At 58.1% G+C, this 24,450-nt stretch overlaps 10 protein-coding genes across 10 annotated transcripts; 7 read left to right on the top strand and 3 right to left on the bottom strand.

Annotated features, from left to right (window-relative positions):
• Positions 1-34: 34 nt before the first annotated feature.
• SCHCODRAFT_02665240 (uncharacterized protein) lies at positions 35-1,838 on the top strand (the record flags this gene model as incomplete). Its single annotated transcript, XM_003033125.2, has 6 exons — positions 35-146; positions 195-322; positions 377-441; positions 491-1,364; positions 1,424-1,695; positions 1,760-1,838. The coding sequence occupies 6 exons, from the start codon at positions 35-37 to the stop codon at positions 1,836-1,838; spliced, it is 1,530 nt and encodes a 509-aa protein (XP_003033171.1).
• Positions 1,839-2,006: 168 nt separating this feature from the next.
• Positions 2,007-5,095, bottom strand: SCHCODRAFT_02497479 (uncharacterized protein; the record flags this gene model as incomplete). The annotated part of the gene is made up of 14 exons (XM_050343060.1): positions 2,007-2,594; positions 2,652-2,789; positions 2,859-3,067; positions 3,122-3,314; positions 3,372-3,439; positions 3,490-3,598; positions 3,654-3,745; positions 3,842-4,218; positions 4,275-4,501; positions 4,559-4,766; positions 4,829-4,858; positions 4,912-4,940; positions 4,990-5,016; positions 5,066-5,095. The coding sequence occupies 14 exons, from the start codon at positions 5,093-5,095 to the stop codon at positions 2,007-2,009; spliced, it is 2,325 nt and encodes a 774-aa protein (XP_050200956.1).
• Positions 5,096-5,569: 474 nt separating this feature from the next.
• Positions 5,570-9,392, bottom strand: SCHCODRAFT_02617794 (uncharacterized protein). Its single transcript, XM_003032502.3, has 13 exons — positions 9,297-9,392; positions 9,221-9,247; positions 9,138-9,166; positions 9,060-9,087; positions 8,778-9,009; positions 8,499-8,710; positions 7,919-8,427; positions 7,772-7,863; positions 7,615-7,711; positions 7,121-7,504; positions 6,824-7,056; positions 6,637-6,765; positions 5,570-6,588 (listed from the first exon to the last, which is right to left on the bottom strand). Exons 4-13 carry the CDS (start codon positions 9,080-9,082, stop codon positions 5,740-5,742), a joined length of 2,760 nt encoding a protein of 919 aa, XP_003032548.2. The 5' UTR covers positions 9,083-9,087; positions 9,138-9,166; positions 9,221-9,247; positions 9,297-9,392; the 3' UTR covers positions 5,570-5,739.
• A 124-nt stretch (positions 9,393-9,516) lies between these two features.
• SCHCODRAFT_02617792 (uncharacterized protein) lies at positions 9,517-12,888 on the top strand. Its single transcript, XM_050344834.1, has 5 exons — positions 9,517-9,883; positions 9,935-10,175; positions 10,239-11,220; positions 11,277-12,372; positions 12,421-12,888. The coding sequence occupies exons 1-5, from the start codon at positions 9,521-9,523 to the stop codon at positions 12,802-12,804; spliced, it is 3,066 nt and encodes a 1,021-aa protein (XP_050200955.1). The 5' UTR covers positions 9,517-9,520; the 3' UTR covers positions 12,805-12,888.
• Positions 12,889-13,168: 280 nt separating this feature from the next.
• On the top strand, positions 13,169-13,905 carry SCHCODRAFT_02617789 (uncharacterized protein). The gene is made up of 2 exons (XM_050344833.1): positions 13,169-13,666; positions 13,718-13,905. The coding sequence occupies exons 1-2, from the start codon at positions 13,210-13,212 to the stop codon at positions 13,756-13,758; spliced, it is 498 nt and encodes a 165-aa protein (XP_050200954.1). The 5' UTR covers positions 13,169-13,209; the 3' UTR covers positions 13,759-13,905.
• A 70-nt stretch (positions 13,906-13,975) lies between these two features.
• Positions 13,976-14,757, top strand: SCHCODRAFT_02571568 (uncharacterized protein). The gene is made up of 3 exons (XM_050343843.1): positions 13,976-14,000; positions 14,054-14,516; positions 14,568-14,757. Exons 2-3 carry the CDS (start codon positions 14,057-14,059, stop codon positions 14,606-14,608), a joined length of 501 nt encoding a protein of 166 aa, XP_050200953.1. The 5' UTR covers positions 13,976-14,000; positions 14,054-14,056; the 3' UTR covers positions 14,609-14,757.
• A 698-nt stretch (positions 14,758-15,455) lies between these two features.
• SCHCODRAFT_02617786 (60S acidic ribosomal protein P2) lies at positions 15,456-16,095 on the bottom strand. Its single transcript, XM_003032501.2, has 4 exons — positions 16,066-16,095; positions 15,848-16,006; positions 15,665-15,799; positions 15,456-15,615 (listed from the first exon to the last, which is right to left on the bottom strand). Exons 2-4 carry the CDS (start codon positions 16,004-16,006, stop codon positions 15,574-15,576), a joined length of 336 nt encoding a protein of 111 aa, XP_003032547.1. The 5' UTR covers positions 16,066-16,095; the 3' UTR covers positions 15,456-15,573.
• Positions 16,096-16,346: 251 nt separating this feature from the next.
• On the top strand, positions 16,347-17,252 carry SCHCODRAFT_02617781 (40S ribosomal protein S15). Its single transcript, XM_050344832.1, has 6 exons — positions 16,347-16,366; positions 16,419-16,532; positions 16,585-16,593; positions 16,649-16,843; positions 16,898-17,009; positions 17,062-17,252. The coding sequence occupies exons 1-6, from the start codon at positions 16,364-16,366 to the stop codon at positions 17,085-17,087; spliced, it is 459 nt and encodes a 152-aa protein (XP_050200952.1). The 5' UTR covers positions 16,347-16,363; the 3' UTR covers positions 17,088-17,252.
• A 224-nt stretch (positions 17,253-17,476) lies between these two features.
• SCHCODRAFT_02617779 (TIP49-domain-containing protein) lies at positions 17,477-19,469 on the top strand. The gene is made up of 6 exons (XM_003033122.2): positions 17,477-17,791; positions 17,844-18,063; positions 18,116-18,357; positions 18,405-18,710; positions 18,761-19,062; positions 19,112-19,469. Exons 1-6 carry the CDS (start codon positions 17,633-17,635, stop codon positions 19,281-19,283), a joined length of 1,401 nt encoding a protein of 466 aa, XP_003033168.1. The 5' UTR covers positions 17,477-17,632; the 3' UTR covers positions 19,284-19,469.
• A 1,030-nt stretch (positions 19,470-20,499) lies between these two features.
• SCHCODRAFT_02497647 (RhoGAP-domain-containing protein) lies at positions 20,500-24,445 on the top strand (the record flags this gene model as incomplete). The annotated part of the gene is made up of 12 exons (XM_050343063.1): positions 20,500-20,562; positions 20,612-20,765; positions 20,813-21,042; positions 21,095-21,249; positions 21,301-21,479; positions 21,535-21,845; positions 21,930-22,112; positions 22,164-22,443; positions 22,491-23,189; positions 23,241-23,369; positions 23,418-23,624; positions 23,673-24,445. 12 exons carry the CDS (start codon positions 20,500-20,502, stop codon positions 24,443-24,445), a joined length of 3,363 nt encoding a protein of 1,120 aa, XP_050200951.1.
• Positions 24,446-24,450: the final 5 nt, after the last annotated feature.

Here is a 24,450-nt window from a genome sequence, read left to right as displayed (position 1 = left end):
CACGATTGTACGTTCGCTTAGCTCGCCTTCGACCATGTACAAGATCTCAACAAACCCTAGGTTTACGCGTATCCACGCAGGCAAACAGACCCCCGTACTGCAGATAGCCGAGGTAAAGCACGCGCTTCCCAAGGATATGATAGAGGGTAAGCATTTGACTCATGAAGTCGAGCTTGAGATTGAACATCACCTAGATGATTGGTATATGCTAACAGACGATCTCAAACGATACAACGCCGAATACCTGTCGGTGATCGACCGACCCGACGCATTCCAGATCTGGACAATGGAACTCCGGATTTCTCAAAAGGAAAGGGAGAATGTGAGTATTATATGTTACTCCTTTGACGTGATGAACGATGCTCATTCGACGTAGTTTACCCTGCTTGGGGACATCGCCCTCCTCAGGAAGGCAAAATTACGCCAAGAACGGATCAATGGGTTCGTTGTAGGCTCTGAGTGCGTTGAAACTCACCAAACAGGTCCGCAGGATATTCGACATACTGGACGAATCTGATTTGGAAGAGTATGTCTGTGATGACGTCTACGACCACCCCCTGCTCAAAGGGATTGAAGACTTGTGTGATGATGGTGTGTCGGATTTCAAAGCCTGCCTTGTTCTCCCTGTTGAGCCCCCATCAGACCTAGCCGCTGTCCATGCAAAGATGGTGCAATTCTGCAAACGGAAGCAGACCGAGCGGTTCGAGAATCGGCGGATGTGGTCCCTGACCAGGCAATATGAGCCTGTGCAAGAATACTGGGACGAGGCCATTGCGCACATGCCACCCAACGGCGTGTATCCCCCTGTATGCGACGTTATCGCGCTTCTACCGTACAAGAACTACGAACGCGAACTCCCTATCATTCGTGGAATCTGGATTATGCACATCAAGGACGCGTGTTCTCCGACTCTCGGATTCCAGCGCATCGTCGACCAGTGGCGAGCCGCCAAGGACAAGGAGCTCGTCACTATAATGTCGGAGGCCCTCGGACGTACCACAGCCGCGGATGACCTACCTCTCGCTACGACATTCTTCACATGTACAAATCCTGACGGCAAACAACCGGGCATCGGCTATCCTCGCATCCTCGTTACGCCCGGCACCTACAGCGCGGATGACCTCGATGATTCAGAAGAGCGCGACGACATGGTCAGAATCCTGCAAGAGACGCCTTGGAATCGGAACGGCGAACGGGTTAGCTTCGACCACCTCACCCACGACGCAGCGCGAAAGATCGTCTCGCTCGCTGGACTGGATCCTGAAAAAGCTACCGCGGCGGAATTGGATGCGCTCGGAGCTTGGTTTACCTGTGGGGATTGCAGCACGCCAGGCAACAAGCGTGTCATGCAGTGGCAGCAGGCGGTGAGTGGTACCAGCTGCTGAACGCCATCCGTGTTCGGCCTCGTTGACACTTTTCGCAGATCATGCATAGCCGACCCATCAACGATGCGTACGAGCTTTGCAAGAGTTCCAGCGGACCGGCTCTGCGCGTCCTGGACGAGAGGGATTGGCCCCAAGCAGAAGCGGCTCGAGATTCTCAATGGCGCATCCCTGGAGAGCCCGCCCTTGACCCAGGCTCGGACATCCGCGAAGGCCTACGCGAAGACGACGAGGACGCCTGGGTGTTGTTGCGGTGCGTGCACTGCAGCTGGAATGTGTATTCGAATCACATGTCCGAGCACATGCAAATGGAGTGAGTCTCTACGCTCTGCTGTACAAGGGTGAACAAGAGACGCTGACGAGTTGTTCTCGCCTAGGCACGGAGTCACTCGCGCGCGACCTCGAGACGTCATCTTGCCTCTCGATGAGATCGACACAGGCGAATACTTCATGTAAAAGGAGCGGATTGGCTTCAAGAGGACTTCGCGCAGCTGGTCGCGGATCACAGGTTATATCCTGTAATGCAGTCTTTCTCGTAGTGGTGATAGTGATACACTTGCGTTCCCGAACATATACAGGGGGGAATCGGATGCAGAAGTCACTCATCCGACTCGACGCCTATATCTACGGTATCAGCTGCTCCAACCAATGCGTCCCGGACGTATACGTCCCAAACGCATTTGGTTGCGAGAACGCATCCCCACCCTGGCCCGCAGCCCCATTCTCCCCATCCCCCATCGCATCCACCAGCATATCCAGCATACTATCGTCCAGCACGATCTCGCTCGACCCGTTCGACGCCGACATCTCATGCAGCCCCGCCGCCACGGTCCCCATCCACGAGCCCACCGCCGCCGAGGGCGACACCGCCGTCAGCGGCGCCGGCTGCGGCAGGATCTCCTCCGCCGCCCGCGCCTCCGGGTCCGCCACGCCCCGCGCGATCTCCAGCTCGCGCTCGAGCTCGCGCCCCGCGTACAGCTGCGCGACCTCGTCCCCGAGGCAGCCGTACGTCGGCTGGCGCGGGACGATCTTGCGGTGCGGGCGCCCGCCGATCGCCGCCGTCACGGTCGCGCCCAGGTTCGCCTTCTTGCCCCGGCCGTTGGTCGACTTGGTGCGCGCGCCCTTGGCCCCGTGGCGATTCCGCGATCGTCTGGGAGCGTCCGGCTCTTGCACGCGGCGGCGGACCTGCCCCAGTAAGCGGCTGAGGACGATCTGGATGAGGGTCAGCATTCGACATCGCGTGCCAGAGCTCCCGATGGATGTACTTACCGCGATGGTATCCAAAAACCGATACGGCGACCTCGCCGTCGCGCGCACGAACACCGGAATCGCATACTCCAGCCACCTCGCCAAATCCGGCACCAGCGACGTCCGCGGCTTCTCCAGCACGATCATCGCCATACCAGTCTGTCAACCCCTCTCAGCACCCTACCCTACCCTTCACTTCCTCACATCATGAACTGGAACTTCACTCACCACCGCCCCAAAAAACCAATTCGCGTAGTACTTCCACCGCTTATGCCCCAGCTCGTCGTGGAAGTGCAGGATGCAGGCGATGGAGTATATCGTCCGCCGCGCGCTGTCGTAAATCCCGCGCACGCTCTCGGCGTACTCGTGGTCAAGGACATCCTCCGTGTCGTCGCGCAAGGCTTCAATGAAGTAGCGCCGGTGGATGTAGCCGCAGACTGCGCGAGGTCGTCAGCACGATACCGTCGCGCGCGCAAAAAGTAAGAACGCACCACTCGCGTGCTGCGCCTGCACCCACACGATATCCTGCGCCAAGCGCTCGTCCGTCGGCATAGACAGATCGTCCGGCAGCACCGGCTCCGTTATCCGGTCGAGCTCGCCGTACGGGAACTGGAGGTGCGACGGGATCGGGAAGTTCTCCACAAACTTCGCCGCGCGCTGCAGCTCCGTGTACGGCGGCAGGTCCTATACGCGCACGGCTCAGCACACATCCCGAGCTCTTCGCGGTGCGACATCGCGCACCTTGCTGAACATGAAGTGCAGCGCCAGCGAGTCGCAGTCGCGCGTGAACCGGTGCTTCCAGGCGTGGACTGGGCGATCGTCAGCGGGGACGTACGCAGAGGGCATCCGCATGGCTCACAGCCCATCTCGACCTCGCCGTCCTCCGTCAGGAAGGGCTCGAGGTCATCCGGAAGCGACGTGTCCGACCACTGCTTCCACAGAGTCGGCTGGACGCCGATGACCAGGCTCTGCAGTAGACGGACGCAGTCAGCCGCGAGTTGGCCAGATCGACAGAAAACCCACGTTGATATTCTCATAGTTGCACAACTCCCAGTACGCCCACCGTCGGCGCTGGTGCTCCTCTGGCGAGAACTGCGCCGGGTCAGCATCCCGATCTTGACTCCTTGTCAGCACAGCGTATCTCAGCCACGCCTGTCCACGTACGGAGTCCGCTCTGCACAAGGGTATCAGTCAACGCCTCCGGACCAAACAGACCCCACCTACCGTAATCGCCAGCCGCGTGCAGATCCCCAGCATCAGCGTCGTCTCGTCCTTATGTTCCTCGTCCAGAATGATCAGCATCGACGCCAGGCTCGCAATCAGCAGCAGCAGCGCCTGCACCGTCGCCGCGCTGCTCCCATTGAACACGCCCTCCAGACAGAACGATGCCCGCCCCAGAGCCCGGTACACGAAGAGCCGCTGCAGCTTGATCGGGTCCTCCTTGCGGTAGTACGCGCCCATGGCGATGATCATGAAAAATGCGGCGAGCCGGTGCGGGTGTATGCGTGTCGGGTCGGGTGCGCTCGAGCAGAGGTACACGGGCTCGAGGATCTCTTGCATGAAGACGAGTTCGCATAGGGGGTTGAAACTGGTGGGGGTGAGGGAAGGTGAAGGCAGGGAAAGGAGAGGAATTGGTGAACGTACAAGAGCGCAGACTCGTCGTAGTATGCTCTAGTGAGCGACAGAGCTTCCTCGAGCGTAGGCATGTACTGCCTGAATATCTCCGCAGACGGTCGGGGCCCCAAAGGACCAAACGGGAACGCATTGACCAGCTGCGTGATATGCCGCGGTAGAGAGGCGTCCCAAAACGACAGCGATATAAGAGGATCGCGCCCAGGAGAGACCGTCTTTCCAACTTTCGTCTCAACGTGCTTAACGGGAGTGCCATACGATTAGTAACGAGGAAGTCCGCAACTGCGAAGGCTTACCGCGATGTTTGGCTCCTCGTCATCGGCTATCTCGAGCGATCCTACAGCATTGGCAACCCACCAGCACTCGTCTGTTCGCCCAAAGGTATTATCTGACGTAAGCGGCAGAGCTACGCCTGCGTCGCCGAGTGCTCGCTCGAGTTCGCGAACGCGTACTCGCAAGGAAGCGGCCTCTGATGTCAGCTTGCGCACATCGCCGCGCAGAGTCCTATTCAGAAGCCAAGCAGGATTTGTCAGGGATGTATAATCAAGCCTGGTCCTGTTACTCACTGGCTGACTTCAGTCCGTTCGGTTGAGACCCTGCCTGTACGACCGCGTCAGTCACTCGTTCCCCCTCCGAGGAAGCAGCATACCTTCCGGACATATGTCCTGCAGTCCTCGCCTGTTCCCACCGTCAGAAAACGCCCCCTCTTCCAGATCTCTCTACGTACTTGATGCATGCTTCGCAGGGAAAGACTCTGTACTCTGGGTAAGCCTCCATACTCCCAGGCGATGTCTTTCACGTACTTTGTGCACTTCGTTTTCGAGCGACGGCATTCCTGGCAGGAGATCGGAGCCCGTTTCGATGCTTGCATGGCCAGAGGAGTCGTGATTCAGAGAACAAGCGCCGGTGATGGTGGTTATAAGGAGGTGGCGCGTAGGGATCGGCGCCTTCGGAACACGCTCCCGGTGGTCCGGATCCGCGCACGTGGCACACATCGCTCTGGGCTTTGTGTCCGTTTCGGGCGACGACTTCTCTTTCTCTGGCCTTTTCTATCTGTAGTTATGGCTGACTATGCTGCAGCTACACTGGATTCACTCTCAGGACACCTCGTCCTCGCTGCGATGATACCGGACCTCCGACATCGCGGGCATTTTCCCTTAATGCTGCGCGCTGAGCGCTGAATTCTCAATCGCTGGCGGCGCGCTTGCGTGGCTTACCACCTCATTCAACCCCTGCGCTGAGTCAGATTTCGAGAGACTATCACAAGATCTTCGACTTCGCGTAGGTCGCGAAGCTCCGAATCAATGTCTGGAAGGGGTACGGCACTCATGCTTTGGCACTATATACTTTGAAAGGCCTGTACGCATAAAATATCGTGATATACAAGTTAACTTCGAGATTTCCATCCACCCTACTAAGTGTACACAAACTGCAGATCTACGATCCATGTCCGCACCCAAACCAACTACCCAACCCCTCACCTTGTCCCATCCATGCCCAGATCCTTCATCAGCGCATCCCACGACATCGCCTCCGTCCGCGCGCCCGCGTCCCCCGCCATCTGCCTCAGCAGCGCATCCATCGCCGGGTCCGCCTCCATCGCGCCGCCTGTGTTGAGCGTGCTCAAACCCGTCCCGCCCAAGCTTGCCTCCTCGCCCTTCCCCATCCCCACGCCCATCCCCAGCCCCATCCCCCCATCGAAGCCAAAACCACTGAAACCCATCGTGATGTCCCCGTCGCCGCCCGCGCCAGCACCGGGGACCGCCATGCCCACCATGCCGAAGGGCGTGTAGTCGGGCGACGCGGAGTACCCCTGCTGCCCGTACCCGAACATGGCGTCGAACCCGCTGCGCAGGGCGTTCGCGTTCGGTAGCTGTGATTGCCCGTCGGCGAGCGATGGCTGACCGTTGGCGAGCGGCGTCTGCCCGCTCGTCGTGGATGGCTGCCCACTCGCCGCCGGTGGCTGATCTGGATTAGTGAGCGGAATCTGCCCGCCGACCAAATCCCTCGCCCATCCTAATCCAACACCGTCCACATCGCCTCCCATAGGCGGGTACAGCGCCCACCTGTCGCCCCAGGCGCCGACGTCCGGGACCGGGCGGTCCCCGCTCGAGGCGGCGGCGGCGCTAGCGGCAGCAGCGGCCTGTTGTGCTCTTATGGCATCGGCGGAGACCGTCTGGGCAGTGGCTGCCTTCTTCAGGAACCACTTCTGCGGACAGGCGAGGAGGCAGATCTCGCGGTCCGTGCCGGTGATGCATTCGCCGCCTGGTGGGAGGTCGCCCTTCGCGCAGGCGCGGGACTGCCGCAAAAGACGTTCCAGAGAGGGCTGCGTGAAAGTGAGCATTGTGAAAGAGCAGTGAAGAGACGAATATACCATCGTTCCCGCATGTCGACACCGCCTCGACCCGCGCTCAAAGAACTCAACGGCCTCTTCGAGTTCTTGCAACGCCTCCTTCGTAAACGGGGTATCCCCGCCGTGTATACACGTCGCACCCAGCACGAGCTATATGTACACTATCAGTGTCCCTCTTTCTGAGACCCAGAGCAAAACCACCACTCACACACGCCGAGAACACACTCGTCCAAAAGTGCCACTGCCTCTCCGTCATCTCAGGATGCACCGCATGCACACTGCGCATCCCGCGCACGAGGCGCGTCGCGCTGCGGTACGTAGCGAGGAAAGATGGCGCGAACGGGCTCGCCATCACCTGCTCGGTGGAGGAAACGGGTATATGCGCGCCGTCGGGCTGCACGAAGGGCTTCCCGAAGTGTCGGCGGTGGAGGTACAGGAGATCTACGAGGATGGCGAGTATCAGTCACCCTTTTGAACGATGATCGAAGGCGAAATGACCACTCACTCGCTTCCTTCTCGTTCAGAATCGCCATCTGCTGCATCGCGATGCAGGGGTCCGGCGACCAACCCTCATTCCCGTCCGCGGCGCCGTTCGCACCGTTACCTGGCCCATTTAGACTCGAGCCGCTCGCGCCACTACCACTGCTCATCCCACTGCCACTGCTCACCCCACTGCGACTGCTCGACCCACTAGCACTGCTCCCCACACTCGCGGCCCCCGCACTCCCCATCGCCGGCTCCGGCGGCCTCAGCGCCTTCGGCACGGGGAACGTCCGAATCTTCCGATCGAGCTCGAGCAGCGTCTTGTACGTCGTCCCGCGCGTGCAGAATGCGTAGCGGACGACGGAGTTGAGGCAGCAGGAGGCGAAGCGCTGCATCCAGTCGTGGACTGGGGTGTGTATGTGTTAGTGTACATTGGATGTTCGAGGGTGTAAAGAGGGTCTGCAGGAAGAGGGAGGGGCGTGAAGGGAAAGGGGCAGTTGGGAAAGGGGAACGTACATGTCATCTTATCCCACTCATCTGGGCCATACTCAACTGGGAAGCGCGTGTCTGTCTGCTGCAGCATGAGCGATGGTGGCCGACCATTGGTGATGCTCTGGAGTTTCATCAGTCCACTCTATCTTATCCAGCTCACGGCCTGATTGTGGCAACTTACCGTGCACCCATCCAGGATATACAACTCCCAGAACAACCTCCGCCTTCGCTCGACCTCTTCATTGTCAAAGCCCCACGAGCCGCCATCGCGCTCTGCATTCGTAGACAATCAGCATATTGACTCTCGCAAGGTCGCTTTGACACTCACGCAATCCCAACACCGGCACGGCGCGCGCACACACGCCCACCAGCATCCACCGCTCCTCGTTACTCTTCCTATCATTCGCATCCAACAGGATAATGAGCAAGAACAGCGCCTGCACCGTCGCGCACGACACATCCCACAACACCGGCTCCAGCGCCAGCGCCGCGCGCCCCAGAGCCTGATACTGCGCAGACAGAAACTTGCTCTCCTGCGCTGTGGCAGTCGGGTGCGTCGGCGGTGAGGAGTGCGCTGGCTGCACATTCCAGCCAGTAGCCGTGTTCGGTGAACCGTTCGCGCCATTGGAATGGTTTGAGGCAGGAGAGGCGGACGGCTCATCGGGCTCGTGCAGCAGCCCGCAGCAGAGCATGAAGAAGAGAACGGAGAGCCGATGGGAGGAGACGGCGTCGACGTTGACAGTGTCGCTGCCAAGCGGGTTCGCGACGTTGCCCGTGTGCGGGTACAGCGGGTCAATGATGCTCGACATGAGGTCCTGGCGGGTGATGGGTTCGTAGCTGGGGGAATGGGGGGTCAGTAACATGTTCAGTCAACGAGACAAACTACAAGCAGCTACACGCGCACTCACAGCCATCCCAAGTGCTTGAAGTACAAGTCCGTGAGCTGCAGCGTGCGCTCGCGCGTGGGGATGTATGGCGCAAAGATAGCCTTAGTAAGCCTCGTCTTCTTCACACCGAAGGGGAATGCGTTGACAAGGGCGACGATCTCCGAGGGGAGACATAGTTCAGATGGATCTGGCTGGTCCCCGCCCTCTTGTCGTATGATCATGTCGAGGAGGTACTGAGGGGGGATAAGAAATGCACACTGTCAGCCTTGCCCTTCGATCTCAAACAATCCGCATACGCACCTCGCTCGCTGCGCCCTCGCCCTGATATCGTGTTCGGCCATCCTCACTGACAATGAGTGCGCCGATGCCCTCAGAGACCTCGTTAATGTCCTTTTCCGAGGAGGCTTGATCCTGGAGCAGGGGATGATCGGGGCTGCCGACGGCTTCGAGGAGAGCACCCTCGAGTTCCTTGACGCGCTCTTCTAGGCATTTGACGCGTGCTGAGAACTTTTCCGTTTGCGCCTTGAGAGTCCTAGTTCGGAGATGAGAGATGGGGAGGGATGCATGTATCGAAAGGAGTACTTGTTGGCTTTGGTAGCGGCCATCGTCCCTGTGCGTTTCACATGAGCAAGGGGATGAAAAGGCGTAGAATCAGTATACCATTGGGACAAACATTCGCGCATCCTCTCCTACGAGTATAGATGAGCACCATGTCCCGAAACACCAGCAGTCTATCTACTCACCTTACACACGACTGGCACGGAACGTTGCTAGATTATCATCGGTCTTAGTCACTCTGACCACAGCAAACTTTCGTACCGGTCACATTTTATCTTCGACCGCTTGCACTCCGCACAGGACATCATATTCATCCTCGCCGTCGTCTGAAAAGTCGAGCGGGACGACATGATGATGGTCGGGAACAAGTCCGTCCTGATCGTTAAGCGCCCATGTTTATTGTACCCCCATGGGGCGCACCGGTCCGAATATGCCGGCCACCTTTGATTCCCGGCCGATTTTTCGTCGATCGCGCACTATCCATCATGGCGCCGACGACCCTGGGCAAGCGCAAGGAGCGCGAGAGCACCGTCAAGACTGAGGAGGAGGGCGCGGGAGATGGTACAGATTCCAGTAAACAATGCACCGACAAGCACAGCAGCACGCTCTTCGTCTCGAACCTCCCTTACGCGGCAACCTCGACGGACCTGCAGACGCTCTTCTCCGACATCGCGCCCGTGCGGTCCGCATTCGTTGTGACGCAGCAAGGGACCGGTGTCTCCAAGGGTGTCGGCTATGTGTCTTTTGCGATCAAGGAGGACGCGCAGGGGGCGTATGACAAGATCGCGGCGGAGGGGATCAAGCTGAACGGTCGTGCACTACGTGTAGAATGGGCAGACACGAAGAAGGTGCGCGTCTAGCAACCCATACTACTACCATCTACTCATGCTTGCTCTCAGCATGTTCCTCGCGAGAAAGACGACAGCAAGCCCGCAACGGTCAAGCCCAAGGCGCCGCATACCCCCAAAGCCCCCCGCGCGCCTATCTCTCACGACCCCAATGCCATCCGCACTATAGTCATCTCTGGCCTCCCCTCAGGCATCGATCAGAAGACCCTATGGAAGAAAGTGCGCAAGTACGACGGCGCGGAGAGCGTCCAATGGCCTGCCAGTGTTGGCGGCGCTGAGGACAAGTCGACGGGTGCGTACTTCTTTTGACCGTCGCACAAATCAGTCCTCTTACCGCCCATCTCCTCCTACTTAGCCGAAGCGATCTTCAAAACCCCCGCCGCTGCCACGAACGCGGTCACCAAGCTCCACGCGCATGTCTTCAAGGGCGCCCTCCTCTCCGTTACCCTCAAAAAGCGGCTGGAATCTCTGCTCTCCAAGCCTGTGAAGGCCAAGACTGCGACCAGCGATGCAAAGGACAAACCCAGTGCCTCCACATCCACCGCCCCCTCCCACGCCAGCCGCCTCATCGTCCGCAACCTCCCCTTCGACATCACCGAGCAGGACCTGCGCGCGATCTTCCTTCCCTATGGGCCGATCTACTCCATCACCATCCCCTCGGCCTCCGCTCCCACCACCGGTGAGGACGCAGACGGCAGGCGCACCTCGGGCAAGAAGGGCTTCGCCTTCGTCTGGATGATGAGCAAGAAGGACGCCGAGCGCGCGCTGGCGGGGTGTAACGGCATGAAGGTTGCAGCCGGTATCGCGCGCGAGCTGGCGGAGAGGAAGCAGAAGCGGAAGAAGGAAATCAGACTGGAGAAGCAGAATCGGGCGTTGGCGAAGGGCAAGCCGGTTGATGGCGAGGACGCTGAGGCTGACGAGGAAGAGGTCGAGGAGGAGAAGGATGAGGAGGATAGTGATGAAGAGGACGAAGATGCCAAGTCTACGTCCTTGAAGAAGCGCGAGCGCATCATCGCAGTCGACTGGGCGCTTAGCAAGGACCGGTGGGAGGAAGAGAAAGCGAAGCTGGAGGAAGCTGGCGAATCCAGCGCGTCCGGCTCAGATTCAGACTCTGACGTCTCGGATGACTCGGACTCTGACGGCGAAAGCAGCGATTCCCATGTCGGCGTGCACGACGACGACAATGCGAGCGCGTCGGAGGACGATGGCAGTGACGCCGAGCGCGACGAGGACGAAGAGGCGCCCGTCAAGCCGACGCTCCCTGACACTGATGTTGGGACGACATTATTCATCCGCAACGTACCATACGATGCGACGGAGGACGAGCTACGAACTCTGTGAGGATCCATCTTCTCTCTCTCTCTCCTCGTACTCTAGCTAACATCCTTCCCAGGTTCCGCGCCTTCGGCCCCCTCCGCTATGCCCGCATCACCAAGGACCCCGAGACCGGTCGCGGTCGCGGTACCGGCTTCGCCTGCTACTGGAACAAAGAGGACGCCGACAAGGTCATCCTCCAATCCGACACCCTCCGCGCCGAAACCCAGGCACTCCCCATCACCCTCCCCAAGCCCAACCCATTCACGCTTCCCTCGCTCCTCACACCGGACCCATCCTCCTCCCTCGCCCAAAGCCTCGTCCTCCACGGCCGCACGCTCGATGTCGTGCGCGCCGTGACGCGCAGCACCGCAGACAAGCTGCGCGAGGACGGCCTGAAGCGCCGCGAGAAGGCCGACAAGCGGCACGCATACCTCCTTCGCGAGGGTGTCATCCTGCCCAGCATGCCCGCGGCGGCGAGCCTCGCCCCCGCAGACCTTGAGCGGCGCACGAACTCGTACAACGCGCGGCGCAAGCTGCTGCAGAGCAACCCCTCGCTGTACATCTCACGCACGCGGCTGAGCGTGCGGCAGCTGCCTTTGTTCGCCACGGAGCGCATGCTCAAGCGCCTCGCCATGCACGCTGTGCGCACGTTCGAGGACGAGGTCAAGGCCGGGCAGCGGGAAGCGCTCACCGCTGACGAGCTCGAGGAGCGGGACGAAGAAGCTGACGCAGCCGCCCTTAAAACCTCCGCTGACGCACACGCCAAGGACGCCCCTCCAAAGAAGCGCGGCAAATTCACCGGACGCCCCCAGCGCGTCAAGCAGACCAAGGTTATCCGCCAGGCCGAGCGCGTCGACGCCGTCACCGGCCGCGCGCGCTCTAAAGGCTACGGCTTCATCGAGATGTCCACGCACGCGGACGCCCTCCGCGTCCTACGCTGGGCGAACAACAACGGCGGGCTCGCTCCGCTCTGGCGCGAGTGGTGGCTCGACGAGGTGAAGGACCTCGCGGAGAAAGAGCGCAAGAAGCCCGCGGGGGAGAAGGACGAGACGCGGCTGAAACGCCTGGAGGACGAGCTGAAGACGGGCGCCGCGGCGCAGAAGGCAAGGGGGACGCTGATCGTCGAATTCTCGATCGAGAACGTTCAGGTGGTGAAGCGGAGGCAGGAGAAGGTGAGTTGGCTCTCGTATGTCGATGGGCGGGTGCTCAATCATCGATAGGTGTCCGGCGGCGGGAAGGACGGCGCTGAGGGCAAACGGGGTCATAAGAAGGATTCTGAAGACGCGGAGCGCCCGTCAAAACGTCGTAGAACCGATGACGAAGACGAGAGGCCCAGCAGGACCAAGCAAGGCAGCAGCGGCAAGCGCGACCGGAGAGAATCGACGGGCGACAAGAAATACGTCGATTCCAAGGTCAAGGCAAAACGATCCTCGACAAATGGCGACGACGATGCGCCCCGCAAAAAGGCGCGACTCGCTGACACAGGCTCAGAAGGTGGAAAAGACAGTGCAAAGATGAAAGAGGGTGGTAAGGCGCCCAATCCTCTTGGCTCGATCATTGGGCGTAAGCGCAAAGAGAGGAAGAAGAAGGGAGGCAAGGCGTAGATCAGCATGTACACCTCCATGCGAACTGCAAAATCATGCTAGTATGCGCTACGACAGCTTGCGATGTTGAACGTCATAAACGCCTTTTGGTTCGGCATGGTAAAAACAATACGCGCTTAACTGCAACCAGTTTGAGGTAAGTAGAATCAGGCTGCGTCCGCTTTCCGCCACTGGCGATCCCTCCATCATAATCCACAGCTCACGCTTGACTCTACAACCAAAGGTGCGAACTCAAGACGTTGTGTGTCTAGGGTGTGGTTGTCGAGCTTCTCAGAACACGCTGCTGACACGTGTGCAAGTTTTCCCTAACTTCGAACTCAGTTCACTTCGAAGGGCCTAAGGTCGAGTTCACCGTATGTAACCTGGGCCTTTCTGCCGTGACCTCTGACAGTCATTTTCTAGATCATGGACAGTCATCAAGACCAGGACAGTCCTGCCGAGCCTGACCCCCATGAGCCACAATACGAGGAATTTGACGCCGTGAACTTTCTCGTTCGTGGAGGGTACCCGATTGAGCGCGAGGAGCTGTTCGCTTTTACGAAGAAGCTAGCCTCGGATTGGATTGCCAAAGGCGTGCCGACCATTGTACCCTCCAGCAAGGACGATCCGCCCATAATGCTCAAGCTCATGGACGATCTCCTTCGCTATTTCCCGGATCTGGAGTGCTCTGCCATCGGCAACCCCGCCGACCCCAAGAAGTGGACATACTTTATTGCCACTGATCAGGGTCGTTACGTGGACGTCCCTTTAGCGGAGTATCGTGACATGGTACGGAGGCAAGACTTCTGGAATCCCGAGCCCAAGCTCCGACTACAGGAGACGATTGCTGACGCAGAGGTCAGAGACCTATTGCAGAAGATTGGTGCAATTGCTATCTCCCACCCTTGCCACTTGTGCTCACACCATACCTCAGGCGCGAGGTTGCATCCTTTCCGTACTGTTTTCTGGGATTGAAGCGTTGGCACTGCGATGTCTCCCCATGCGGGTACACGCAATTATGCCTGTTCACTGGCCAGCAGCAGGCTCGACTACAGCTTCAGAGCACTTTACGTAAATCTTGTCTAGTCCGCGCAGAAGAAAAAAGCATTTGCTTGACTGAGCCGCAGACGCGTTTGCCGCGCAGCCCTATGCAAACACGTTGATGACACGTGTACGAGTTTTCTTCGATTCTGAACAGGTTCGAAGTCGAGTCCACCGTGCGTAGCCTGGGCAGCCCTTGCAGTGACATCCGACTGTACACAGTCAATAGATCATGGAAGATCATCAGGACCAGGACACTTCTGCCCAGCCTGAACCTGATGGGCAACATCATGAGGAGTCCGCATCCGTCAGCATCCTCGTTCGTGGAGGATATCCCATTGAGCCAGAGAATTTATTCGCTCTCACGACGAGGCTAGCTTCCGACCGTCTTGCAAAAGGCGTGCCAACCACCACGCCCGCCAGCATGGAAGATCGACCCGTGATGCTAGAACTTATGGACGATCTCTTCCTCCATTTTCCGGACCTGGATTGTTCGGTCGTTGCGAACCCCGCCGTTCCCAGGAAATGGACATACTTCATAGCGACTGACCAAGGTCGCTATGTGTCGATCCCCTGCGGAGAGTATCGTGATATGGTACGGACGCAGGATTTTTGGAATCCCGCAGTCGAGTTGCATCTACAAGAGACGATTGCCGACTTGGAGATCAGAGACTTGCTGACAACGAAGATCGGTGGGATTATAGTCTCCTACGGATACCACGATTTCTGACAGCATGTCGCAGGCGCGAAGCTGCACCCTTTCCGTACTGTCTTTTGGGATTGAAGGTTGTAGCGCCGGCGCTTGAGTACAATTCGACTCGATCAAGGTGCATGTTCAACCTCGTGAACTGGCGTCGCTAGGCTCGTGTACACGATCGACATGTGCGAATCCAGTCCATACGACGAATGGTCATAAACCCAAGGCGCGCCACGGCAATTGCCGACGGTAAGCCAGTTCGAATCGCACTGATGAAAGATGTGCAATGCCGCCTGCGTTTCGCATGTTTCCTACACCGGTTTCTCAGTCGACGCGCAGCTAGCAAATGCATACTTGAGGCGGAAAGAATGCCAGTGCGTATGCATTCCCGCCAGAACAACATGGCTATAATCAGCGAGCTCAACTAATCATGCACGAAGCGAGGCCAGTTCCAATACTGAAGTACTGACGGGCTAGTCTGGTCCGCCAGAATGCAAGGATGGCCTAGGCCACATGTAAGATGAAAAGCTCTGTATTCTCAGAGCCAGAAAGAAAGTCTCGCTTTACAAGTAAGCAGCTCCGAATTATTTTTTCCTCCTCGTCCTGATCTAGCCCCTACAGCATACTGTACATTACATGTCGCTGAACATTGCAACGCAGGATGAAACGTGGGAGGCCAGCGCAGCGGCGCTGTTCATATCGGCGTTCACGAAAAGCCTGTGGACGCATGCGATTGCGACTGCGACCGGGTTATCGCGGTCGACCGCGATCACCACTTTGAGGGACGTATAGCTCGTGGAGACTTACTGAGTTACTCTCATGGGCAACAACCCCGCACTTAAGGAAGGAGACATGCTCTTGCCAGCGTAACCCTCGAGCATCTTGACTCTCTGCTGGCGACGTCAAACATGCATCTGCCTCGTGTAGCAGTTGCGACCCAACGATGGACTCAGTGGGGGATTAAAATGTATCTTGGCATCACACACTGGATGGCATGGGTCTGCGTCGTTGAATGCATAGCGATACATGACAACAATATGATACACGATAAATCAGTCGAACAGACCGAAGCCCATGTCGTCGTCGGACTCCTCCTGCATTGATGGTCAGAAAGGTGCCACTTGGGATAGAATGTGTACTCGCCTTCTCCTCCTCCTTCTCCTCCTTCTTTTCCTCGGCAGCAGCCGCAGGAGCAGCACCACCGGCGCCACCAGAGGGCGCAGCGGCAGCACCGCCAGACGGGACAGAGCCCAGCTTGGAGGTACCCTCAGCGATGAGCTATCAAGGAGTCAGTACACGCCAAGTTCGAGCGATCTGATTACGCACCTCGTTGATGTCCTTGCCAGACAACTCGCTGATCAACGACTCGACGCGCGAGTCATCGACCTCAACACCAACGGTGCCGAGGAGCTTGGAGATGTCGGCAGCCGAGGGGGAGCTGTTGCCACCGATCTGGAGGAGGAGGTACGCGGCGATGTAACGCATCTGCAGAGACGCGTCCCGATCAGTTTCCGCCCAAGTGCTCGCGAACTTCTCGAGCGCACTTTTGATTGTTTATTTAGCGGTTAGCCACAAATCACTGGGGAGCGGGTCAGCGGGGGATGTTGTGCACACTCTCGACGCGACACGCACGTTTTAATCCGCGAGGGACGACCTGTGGGTTCTGACCGTCGATGATGGGGAGCTCACACTGACTGCGCGCAAGTCAGATCGAGTCGGGAAACTGTACAGCCGCACGTGATCTAAGCCACCGCTTTGTGTCCGTTTCGGGTAGTGTATTCTCACGCTCTCAGGCCCGGGAGAAATCCAGCTCGCCTCGATAATCAACGACGACAAGACACCATGGTAAGCGTCGATGTGGACCGCTGCAAGATTGCCGTGCTGACGTTCCGCGTAGGCTGACGTTACCGACCCCGCCGTTGCGGCCGAGCTCAAGAAGAAGAGAACCTTCCGCACCTTCTCGTACCGCGGGGTTGAGCTTGACAAGCTCCTGGACTTGAGCAATGAGGAGGTGCGTAGCGTGCCAGATCATAACCTCACAAGATGCTGACTTTGATCCTTAGCTCGTCGACGTACGTTCCGTTACAGGGAAATGATCGAACGAGTGGCTGATCGCAATCCCTTCAGCTCGTCCACGCTCGCGCGCGCAGGCGGTTCCAGCGCGGTCTGAAGCGCCGCCCCATGGGTCTCATCAAGAAGCTTCGCAAGGCGAAGAAGGAGGCGCCCCCCAATGAGAAGCCTGCTGTCGTCAAGACTCACTTGCGCGACATGATCGTCGTCCCGGAGATGATTGGCAGTGTCATTGGCATCTACAACGGCAAGGTATGCACTCCCGACATATCTACTTTGTTGCTTGCCCCTAATCATCCTCCCCAGGTCTTTAACTCTGTCGAGATCAAGCCTGAGATGGTCGGTCACTACCTCGCCGAGTTCTCCATCTCGTACCGCCCCGTCAAGCACGGTCGTCCCGGTATCGGTGCCACGCACTGTGAGTATCCTCGACATCTATCGCTCGAGGAAATTGCTAAGATCGCATCTAGCTTCCCGTTTCATCCCTCTCAAGTAGAGGACTCTGGAGAGTGCTCGGTTTTTCTACCCGCTTTTCATCCCATGTACGACATACAAAAACTCCCCGTATGCACCTATGGCACTGTATGCATCACTTGACGACCTGCTCATGAGACTGCCTGCTGGGTCCATCGGGATCATGAACGCCCCAATTGCGTCTGAAGAGTGAAGTTGCTTGATCCTCAAGATTGTCGATTGAACAGCGACACACTTGATTGAGCTGTGCCCAGCACTATCCACGTACTGTAACCGAGTGTACATGTTTCCTCTCTCGACGACCTTTTCGTATTCTTCCAACTCGTCTCGAATTTCGCAAAGGACGCGTTGAATTGCGATCGATTCACACGTGACATTTCGCGCCTGGCGTGAACTTCCCCGCTTGCGAACTTCTCACTGTACCACCATCTGCGCGCCGCCTTCGGTCCCCAAAAGACGTGTCCCGTACCGGGAGACGCATACTCACGAAGGGACTGATAAGCCACGGTTCTACGATTCTACAACCCCAAGGCTGACGCGTCCTTCCCAATCCCTAAGTAGTACACTATGGCCTCTGCATCTGGCTCAAACGCCCCAGTACCCCCAGCTACTGGTCGCTCCTCTCGCATTGCTCCCCATTCCCACATCAAGGGCCTTGGTCTCAATGCCGAAGGCTACAGCCAGACCGATAGCTCAGGCTTCGTCGGCCAAACGCGCGCGCGCGAGGTATGTTTGCCCCTCCCCCCTCCCTGAATCGAGCATCCGACCTGGCTGAAAGGCGTGCGGCGTCATCGTAGACCTGATCAAGTCGCGCAAGTTCTCTGGGCGCGCTCTGTTGCTCGTTGGTGCGCCGGGGACAGGAAAGACGGCGCTCGCGTTGGCTGTGTCGCACGAACTGGGCGCGAAGGTGCCATTCTGCCCGATGGTGGGGTCCGAGGTGTACAGCACGGAGGTGAAGAAAACAGAAGTGCTCGCAGAGGTGTTTCGGAGGGCAATAGGTGCGTCGACATATTCTCCGCGCGTATAGCAGTCATTGATCGGTGAGCATAGGATTGAGGATCAAGGAGACGAAGGAGGTGTATGAAGGAGAAGTGACCGAGCTGACGCCGACGGAGAGCGAGAACCCGCTGAGTGGCTACGGGAAGACGGTCTCGCACGTCACCGTCGGTCTCAAGACGGTGAAGGGCACGAAGCAGTTGCGACTCGATCCTAGCATCTACGAAGCGATCCTGAAGGAGAAGATTGTTGTGGGGGACGTCATTTACATTGAGGCAAACACTGGCGCGGTCAAGGTAAGGTGTGCGGTACGCGGGGGATGTGTGGCTGACGCTCCCCTCAGCGTGTGGGCCGCTCGGACGCTTACGCGTCTTCATACGATCTCGAGTCAGAGACGTATGTCCCTCTCCCAAAGGGTGACGTGCACAAAAAGAAGGAGCTGGTGCAGGATGTGACGCTAGGCGACTTGGACGCGGCGAATGCACGCCCGCAGGGTGGGCAGGACATCATGAGTGTGATGGGCAGCCTGGTGAAGAGCGGCAGGACAGAGGTGACGGAGAAGTTGAGGAAGGAGGTCAACAAGGTGGTGAAGGGGTACGTGGATCAGGGCGTGGCGGAGGTGATACCGGGCGTGGTGTTCATTGATGAGGCATGTCTGCCTCTCACTCGTTCTTCGGTAGTTCACTGATGGCGCCCTAGGTCCACATGCTTGATATTGAGTGCTTCACCTTCCTCAACGCGTTGCTGGAGGACTCGATGGCGCCGACGGTCATCCTTGCCACAAATCGGGGTAACTCCACCGTCAGAGGAACGGACGACATCGTATCACCTCATGGCATCCCGGTGGACCTTTTGGACAGATGTATGATCGTGCGCACGGAGCAGTACACCATTCCTCAAATCATGAGAGTCATCGAGCTACGTGCTACCGTCGAAGGCTTGAAACTCGGCGAAAAGGTCACGGAGAAGCTGGCGACCTCAGGCGAACAGGCCTCATTGAGGTGAGCTCGCAACTGACGTTGCGTGCACTTGTGCTCAACTCCCTCACAGATATGCGCTCCAACTGCTGACACCGGCGTCCATCTTGGCGAAGCTCGCTGGGCGCGATACCATCGAGCTGGACGACATTGGCGAGATGGGCGAACTCTTCCTCGACGCAAAAACGAGTGCCGGCCTCATCTCCTCCTCAGGGAGACAGAGCGCCGATGTGACCATGGGTTGATTGACGGATAGTACCTATCTTGGGACGCGTATATTGTACTTTGGCTTGTACACCAGAATCCATTGCCCCCGTTTGGCCGGGTACCTGTACATCTGTGCATGCGTGGACTGTGCGGCGACGTAAATATACATGAAAATGAGAAAACTTCCGCACCAATACGGGTTTTGTGCCCTGTGGTGGTTACGTGGCGACACTATGCGTAAGGCCAGGGCAGTCCTGTGGGTGGTTTGTTGACGTCCCTGGAGCGAGTCCGAGGACTTGGGCGAGAAGGGTGTGACCAGATCTAGGCTGAACAAGGATATTCGTACACTCTTACGATAGTATTAAGGCCCTCGCCCTGTTCCATAGAAGGTGTACACACTGAGCACATGAATGTCGAGAGTGGTCGCCGACAAGCATGAGTTGCTGCTTCCAAGCTGCTTGAAGGTCTAGCAACAGTCACGCGTGACGGTGTCACGTCCGCCCGGAATTCCACCTTCTCCTCGTCGCCCATCTACTCCTGAAAGCTGATCGCTCCCGCGCTGGCCACAGGAGATTCCGGAAAATCCGGCGTGAAGATATTCGCAACATGAGCAGAGAACAGGACCCGGCGCGGGGGATGGCGTCTTGGTCGTCTAGCCAGCAATCTCTCAATGGCGCCCCCAGTGATGTGCCGGACCCGTCGCGGGCATACCAGCAACGACCCGGCCAGCAGCAGCCGTATGCGGCGCAACAGCCCGGCCCCTACTCAGCTCCCCCGGCAGGCTCTGCAGGTCGATTGCCGGAACGGTCCCAGGTGCCAACGAGGGCGCAGACGATGGGCGACAGCCAGAGCCAGCCAGATCGCACTGTGCCAATGGAGAAGCACGCGCGTAGCGAAGATCTCAACCACACGACCTCCTCATCTCCACTATCCATTCCCTCCAACACGACGCCGGCGCCCTCCAACGACGGCACCCGACCATCTTCGCCGACGAAGCGACGGCAACAGACGGGCGGCTCCAACCAAAGCGCCGAGGAGCAGAGCGCGGCGACCAGTCGCACGTCCCTCTCATCAGAGCGCTCTCGCTCGTCGTCGGAGCAGGACACTGGCGATGGAAGTAGCAGCATGAAGCCCCCTCCCACCGCACCGTCCTCCGTCGCTTCGAGCTCGCTCGCGTCGACGTAAGTGCTCGGCATCTCTCACCCAGCGCGTACTCAACGACTTCTTAGATCTTGCTCGGCATGTGGGAAGCCTATGCAGGGACCGTTCGTGCGTGCGCTGGGGACCGTGTTCCATCTGAATTGCTTCAAGTGCATGGTGCGTCGATTGCCAGTCATTATCTAGATCACTCGCCAACCAGTCGCAGGATTGCGGGGATGTCGTCGCATCGAAGTTCTTCCCCATAGAAGGGCCCGATGGGAAGCAGAGCCCTCTTTGCGAGCGCGATTACTTCAGGCGGCTCAATCTCATCTGCGCGAAGTGCGGAATGGCTTTGCGCGGGAGCTATATAACAGCATGCAGTGCGTCTCCTGCTATGCTATTCCTGCTATGTACTAACTACGATCAGACAAGAAGTTCCATGTTGAGCACTTCACATGCTCGCTATGCCCTACCCTCTTCGGACCGCAAGACTCGTATTACGAGCATGACAACGACGTTTACTGTCACTTCCACTACTCGACGCGTTTCGCCACCAAGTGCGTTGGCTGTAACAGCGCAATCCTCAAACAATTCGTCGAGATCAACCGGAACATGAAGGACGAATGCTGGCACCCAGAGTGCTACATGATCAACAAGGTCCGCATTGCCGATCGCGCATACTAGGCAGCCACAATTAACCATCGTATAGTTCTGGAATGTCAAGGTCGTATCTCGGCGACCGAACAGCACAGAAGAAGGCCAGGCTGAGCAACCTGCTTATCTGGAGGAGGAGGCTCGCGAGACCCCTGCGTCACTCAAGGAAAAGCAGGCGCGAATGGAACAGCAGGTGTACCGCATTTGGACGTAAGTGGCGCGTGTCCCCCGAGGTTGCAGCGTCCTCACGTGCCCGAACAGTGTCCTGTCGGCCTTCGAAGAATCAAGTGCTGCCTGCATTTCGGACATGCTACGCCAAGTCAGCAACGGGCAATACCTCGATGCCATTCGCATGGCAGAGAAGTTTATCCTGCATGTGGAGGTTCTGTTTGCGACGATAGATGACCTCGAATGGAACTTTGCGCAGTTGGGCATGAAGAGTGCGTCGCATTCTATGGTTTTGTTGATAGATTGCTGTTCTTATCGATAATGCAGGCATGTCCCATGTTCGAGAAGCGCGCATGCTATGCCGGAAGACGGTCGAGCTCTTCACGCTGCTTTCGCATACGCAAGAGACCGGTCAGCGCCGCATGGGCATGACGCAGGACCTCCTCGCTCTTGTCACGGGTCTTGCACACTACCTCAAGATCCTCATTCGCATTGCTCTCACTGGTGCCCTCAGGCTGGAGCGCGATCAGAGCGTGCCAGATGCTATGTCGTCCTTCCTCGATAAGCTGCACCTCCTCGCAGTACAGGGAGCCAACCCCTCCGCCCGACGTCTTATCAAGGGCCACAACGGCGAAGTAGTTGCCACCAGCCCGAACGGCAATTTCGGCACGCAGGGTGTAACATACGGCTTCCGCAGTTTGGCACCGGAGAACGCGGGCGAGTCTCCCTTCAGCCCAACATACAATGCGCAAACCTCGCGCATGCCGTCCGCGAATCCACCGAGCGACTTGTGCGTCAGGTGTGGGCTGACGGTGGAGGAGGACTGCGTTCGCCTTGGCACCTATCAGCGATGGCACTCGCACTGCATCCAATGTGCGGCGTGCGGAAAGGTCGCAGCTGTTCCTGTTCAGAAGGAGCAGAAGCAGTTGCCCTCAGCGCAGGGAGAAGACTCGAAGGACAGTACCGTGGACAACAAGGCCCCGGTGAAGCTGAGCACGGCACGGCGACCTCCCGCGAATGTGGGCATGTTCGTGTACGAGGTGCAGTCGATGAAGGAGACTTCATCGTTTGGCTTGGTACCGACACGCATACTATGCTCGGAGCATGCTCACGAAGGTTGTCGAGGAGGCTTCCAGGCGGTTCAGCGACTGGAGCAATACGCTTTCCTGTTAAACGTCGCACTTCGGCGACTGTACCTCTTGTTGCGGAAGGCTGGCGTCGTACCGCTATCTCCAGGTAATTTCCTACCCGATGTCTTCAGTCTAGTGCTCACCGTCGCTCAGACACGCCATCAACGAGTGACACACCAAACCCCTACCGAAACTCTAACGACATGGTCACAATGAAGTCGGCTCACTTGGACCGCAAGCTATCGGCGACCGCACGGCTCCCTAAACGGTCAACGATCGTCGAAAGCCCTACTGGAAGGTCGGTGCATCCACACGATGCAGGTTACACGCATCGGTCGCCCGATCCCTCGCAGCCGCCGATGCCTGCGCATCTGCAGCAGCGTACGCCTCCTCACCAGACGCCATCGCCGCAGATGTCACGACCTCAGCTTGGTCCTCTGCCCGGCGACAGCGGCGGTCAGATATTGAGACCATCGTTTGCTCGTGCCAACACGGAAGTCAAGATCGTGGACGAGAGCATGCCCAGCTCGCCCGCGGCTGGAATGGACGACCCTCAGCCCCGCCTACCCGTCGACGACTCTATCACGCTTGCGGATATTCCACAGATCGTGCAGGCCGCGCAAGCTCACAACGAGCGGCGGTCATTACCGCGGGAGAACGCCATACCCTACATCGCGGAGCTCAGCCCATTGGAGCTAGCGATCATCAAGCATGCAGCTGTACTAGCGCTAAGTCGGTCACCTCTACGGGATCAGTTCGATATGGACGAAATTCTGGAGCTGGTGGAGGTGAAGAAGAGCAACTTTTGGAACAAGTTGTTCAAGGGAGATAAGAAGAACATCAAGAAGAAAGGTTTGTGAGATGTACTAGATTTTGTGGATACATATCGATAACCTATTGCAGGCGTATTCGGTGTACCTCTTGAGCTTCTCGTCGAACGGGAAGGTGTCGACTCGCTCCTTGGTGCAACGAGAGCCGCGATGCGCGTGCCCAGCTTCGTGGACGATGTCATATCTGCCATGAGGCAAATGGGTGAGTATCAGGAATCGTCGTCATGACAGGGTGCTGAATTTATTCTAGATTTGTCCATCGAGGGTATATTCCGCAAGAACGGCAATATCAAGAGGCTACGCGACCTGACCGAAGCCATCGACCGTGATCCCTCTGCAGTTGATTTGACGCAGGAGAATGCGGTCCAGCTTGCCGCTTTGCTGAAGAAGTTCTTGCGAGACCTGCCGGAGCCATTGATGACCTTCAAGTTGCACCGCCTGTTCATTGCTACCCAGTGTATGTTTTAAATTCGTCACCATCGTTGTCTGCTCACGCTCGTCGCAGCTTTACCCAATGAGGCTGAACGTCGGCGATTACTCCACATGGTCGTCCTCCTCCTACCCAAGAGTCATCGCGACACGCTGGAGGTGCTATTCGTGTTCTTGAAGTGGGTGGCCTCCTTCGCGCATATGGACGAAGAGACAGGTAGCAAGATGGACTTGGGCAATCTGGCTACCGTCATCTGCCCGAGCATCCTGTACTCTCGGGGCCGCGATCCTGTGCGCGACGAGAGCTTCGGGGCAATTCGGGTGGTCACCACCTTGCTCGAGAACCAGGACGACTTCTTCGCAGTACCAGAGGAGTTCTTGCCTATGCTCCGGGACCAGGAACACTTCACGCCTTACATGGAGATGCCTAGCAAGGAGTTCCTGAAGAAGTGCGACAACTATGTCAGGGTCAAGTCCGGTAGGCCGCCCGCCGCTGTCCCTCAGTACGGCAGTCCTCCCAACGGAATGCAACCGCGCTACAACGGCATGAGCACCCCGACCATAGAACGCCAGCAACCGATTCCTCGTATGCCGCCTTCGGCTGCCAACTCTCCCTACACGTCACCGTCCTCGCCATCGGTTCCACCGAACGGGTTCAACCACCAACGAGAAGACTGGCCCGCCTCACCAAGGCTACCGAGCGTCGCACCACACGGCGCACCACCGTCTTCACGGCCATCGTCATACGTACAGCCCCGACCTCCACCGCCCGCACCGTCGTCGGACCAGAGCCACGGGGGACTGCAGGCATCCAACGGGTACACCGCTGTGCGGCAGCGTACGCAATGACGTTC

The sequence above is a fragment of the Schizophyllum commune genome (assembly GCF_000143185.2).
Source record: "Schizophyllum commune H4-8 unplaced genomic scaffold SCHCOscaffold_4, whole genome shotgun sequence".
Taxonomy (NCBI): Eukaryota; Fungi; Basidiomycota; class Agaricomycetes; order Agaricales; family Schizophyllaceae; genus Schizophyllum; species Schizophyllum commune.
Note: the sequence above shows the minus strand (reverse complement) of the source record. Positions and strands in the feature narration are given on the sequence as shown.

What these genes read in the sequence shown, in the direction of transcription:
- SCHCODRAFT_02617794 (XM_003032502.3), bottom strand. Translation starts at nt 9,082, where the DNA reads ATGGCCGCTACCAAAGCCAACAA. An exon ending in CGAGTGTGTTCTCGGCGTGT is followed by an intron (nt 6,766 to 6,823) that starts GTGAGTGGTGGT and finishes GTGTACATATAG; the next exon opens with CTCGTGCTGGGTGCGACGTG. An exon ending in GTCGACATGCGGGAACGATG is followed by an intron (nt 6,589 to 6,636) that starts GTATATTCGTCT and finishes ACTTTCACGCAG; the next exon opens with CCCTCTCTGGAACGTCTTTT.
- SCHCODRAFT_02617792 (XM_050344834.1), top strand. Translation starts at nt 9,521, where the DNA reads ATGGCGCCGACGACCCTGGGCAAGCGCAAGGAGCGCGAGAGCACCGTC. An exon ending in GAGGACGAGCTACGAACTCT is followed by an intron (nt 11,221 to 11,276) that starts GTGAGGATCCAT and finishes CATCCTTCCCAG; the next exon opens with GTTCCGCGCCTTCGGCCCCC. An exon ending in TGAAGCGGAGGCAGGAGAAG is followed by an intron (nt 12,373 to 12,420) that starts GTGAGTTGGCTC and finishes AATCATCGATAG; the next exon opens with GTGTCCGGCGGCGGGAAGGA.
- SCHCODRAFT_02617789 (XM_050344833.1), top strand. Translation starts at nt 13,210, where the DNA reads ATGGACAGTCATCAAGACCAGGACAGTCCTGCCGAGCCTGACCCCCAT. An exon ending in AGACCTATTGCAGAAGATTG is followed by an intron (nt 13,667 to 13,717) that starts GTGCAATTGCTA and finishes ACCATACCTCAG; the next exon opens with GCGCGAGGTTGCATCCTTTC.
- SCHCODRAFT_02571568 (XM_050343843.1), top strand. Translation starts at nt 14,057, where the DNA reads ATGGAAGATCATCAGGACCAGGACACTTCTGCCCAGCCTGAACCTGAT. An exon ending in CTTGCTGACAACGAAGATCG is followed by an intron (nt 14,517 to 14,567) that starts GTGGGATTATAG and finishes AGCATGTCGCAG; the next exon opens with GCGCGAAGCTGCACCCTTTC.
- SCHCODRAFT_02617786 (XM_003032501.2), bottom strand. Translation starts at nt 16,006, where the DNA reads ATGCGTTACATCGCCGCGTACCTCCTCCTCCAGATCGGTGGCAACAGC. An exon ending in CTGGCAAGGACATCAACGAG is followed by an intron (nt 15,800 to 15,847) that starts GTGCGTAATCAG and finishes ACTCCTTGATAG; the next exon opens with CTCATCGCTGAGGGTACCTC. An exon ending in AGGAGAAGGAGGAGGAGAAG is followed by an intron (nt 15,616 to 15,664) that starts GCGAGTACACAT and finishes CCATCAATGCAG; the next exon opens with GAGGAGTCCGACGACGACAT.
- SCHCODRAFT_02617781 (XM_050344832.1), top strand. An exon ending in TTGGCATCTACAACGGCAAG is followed by an intron (nt 16,844 to 16,897) that starts GTATGCACTCCC and finishes CATCCTCCCCAG; the next exon opens with GTCTTTAACTCTGTCGAGAT. An exon ending in CGGTATCGGTGCCACGCACT is followed by an intron (nt 17,010 to 17,061) that starts GTGAGTATCCTC and finishes GATCGCATCTAG; the next exon opens with CTTCCCGTTTCATCCCTCTC.
- SCHCODRAFT_02617779 (XM_003033122.2), top strand. Translation starts at nt 17,633, where the DNA reads ATGGCCTCTGCATCTGGCTCAAACGCCCCAGTACCCCCAGCTACTGGT. An exon ending in GGTGTTTCGGAGGGCAATAG is followed by an intron (nt 18,064 to 18,115) that starts GTGCGTCGACAT and finishes CGGTGAGCATAG; the next exon opens with GATTGAGGATCAAGGAGACG. An exon ending in GGCGAACAGGCCTCATTGAG is followed by an intron (nt 19,063 to 19,111) that starts GTGAGCTCGCAA and finishes ACTCCCTCACAG; the next exon opens with ATATGCGCTCCAACTGCTGA.